The following is a 1,120-nucleotide window of genomic DNA, read 5'->3' on the forward strand; positions in this document are numbered from 1 at the left end:
CTTATGTGATAAAAGTTATTATTATTTGTTATATAAATTACTTTTATTCTCTCTGTTATAATTTACATCAATTGATTCATATCAACATCTTCTTTTCTTATAATAATTTGTATTTTCCTATTAATTTTTTTACTCTTTTTAACAACAACTCAAATTAAAATAATAAATGATTTAAAAGGAATTTTAGGAATTAATAATCTCTGAACATCACTTTTTTATACTTATATAACATTATTGAATGTCTGATTTAATTTAGTTTATATTAAAATATTCAAAATAAATGTTTGAAATTTTCTTTAATTTGAAAAATAATAGTATTTAACCAAGTTAATCCTTCCTTAAAATTATATTTCAAATTTACTTCTTTTTTTGATATTTCTCATTTCAATTTAAAAACAAAAAGACAAATAACCAAGTGTTTAAAATTGTTTATTTCTCTAAACAATGGTTTTTATCATGTTTATAAGAGAAAAAGAAATATTTTTTTTGTTTTTTATTTAATGCTATATTTAACAACAAGATTTATTTTTAAATAACACGATAAAATTGAAATAATTAAAAAAATTAATAGAATATAAAATAATAAATTATACTATAAGAATAACAACCACGTCATTGATGTTTTTATAATAAAAGACATCATTGTAGGGTATAAAAAGGAACTAATTACTAAGTTACTAATCAAATGCAAATCTTTGTTAAGACACTCACTGGAAAAACTATCACATTAGAAGTCGAACCAAATGACTCTATTGATGCTATTAAGGCTAAGATCCAAGAGAAAGAAGGAATTCCACCAGATCAACAAAGACTTATTTTTGCAGGCAAACAATTAGAAGAAGGAAAGACTCTTTCAGATTATAACATTCAAAAAGAATCAACACTTCATTTAGTCTTAAGATTGAGAGGAGGATATTAAAATAATTGAACTATTCTTTTTATTTTTGTTTGAACTAAAGAAAAATTACAATTAAAGTCAAATATGATATTATACTCATTTATATTAATAAATTTCAAATATATTTCGTTTTATATAACAAATAATTAAAATAAATTAAAATATGAAATTTCTAATTTGAAGTGATTGGAGTAAAGAAAGATAGAAATAAATACATTACAT

At 20.2% G+C, this 1,120-nt stretch overlaps 1 protein-coding gene across 1 annotated transcript; it reads left to right on the forward strand.

The window, feature by feature from the left end:
• Positions 1-685: 685 nt before the first annotated feature.
• ENU1_186520 (ubiquitin, putative) lies at positions 686-919 on the forward strand (the record flags this gene model as incomplete). Its single annotated transcript, XM_008861651.1, has 1 exon — positions 686-919. One exon carries the CDS (start codon positions 686-688, stop codon positions 917-919), a length of 234 nt encoding a protein of 77 aa, XP_008859873.1.
• Positions 920-1,120: the final 201 nt, after the last annotated feature.

Source organism: Entamoeba nuttalli (genome assembly GCF_000257125.1).
Source record: "Entamoeba nuttalli P19 unplaced genomic scaffold asmbl_8536, whole genome shotgun sequence".
NCBI classification, from domain to species: Eukaryota; Evosea; order Mastigamoebida; family Endamoebidae; genus Entamoeba; species Entamoeba nuttalli.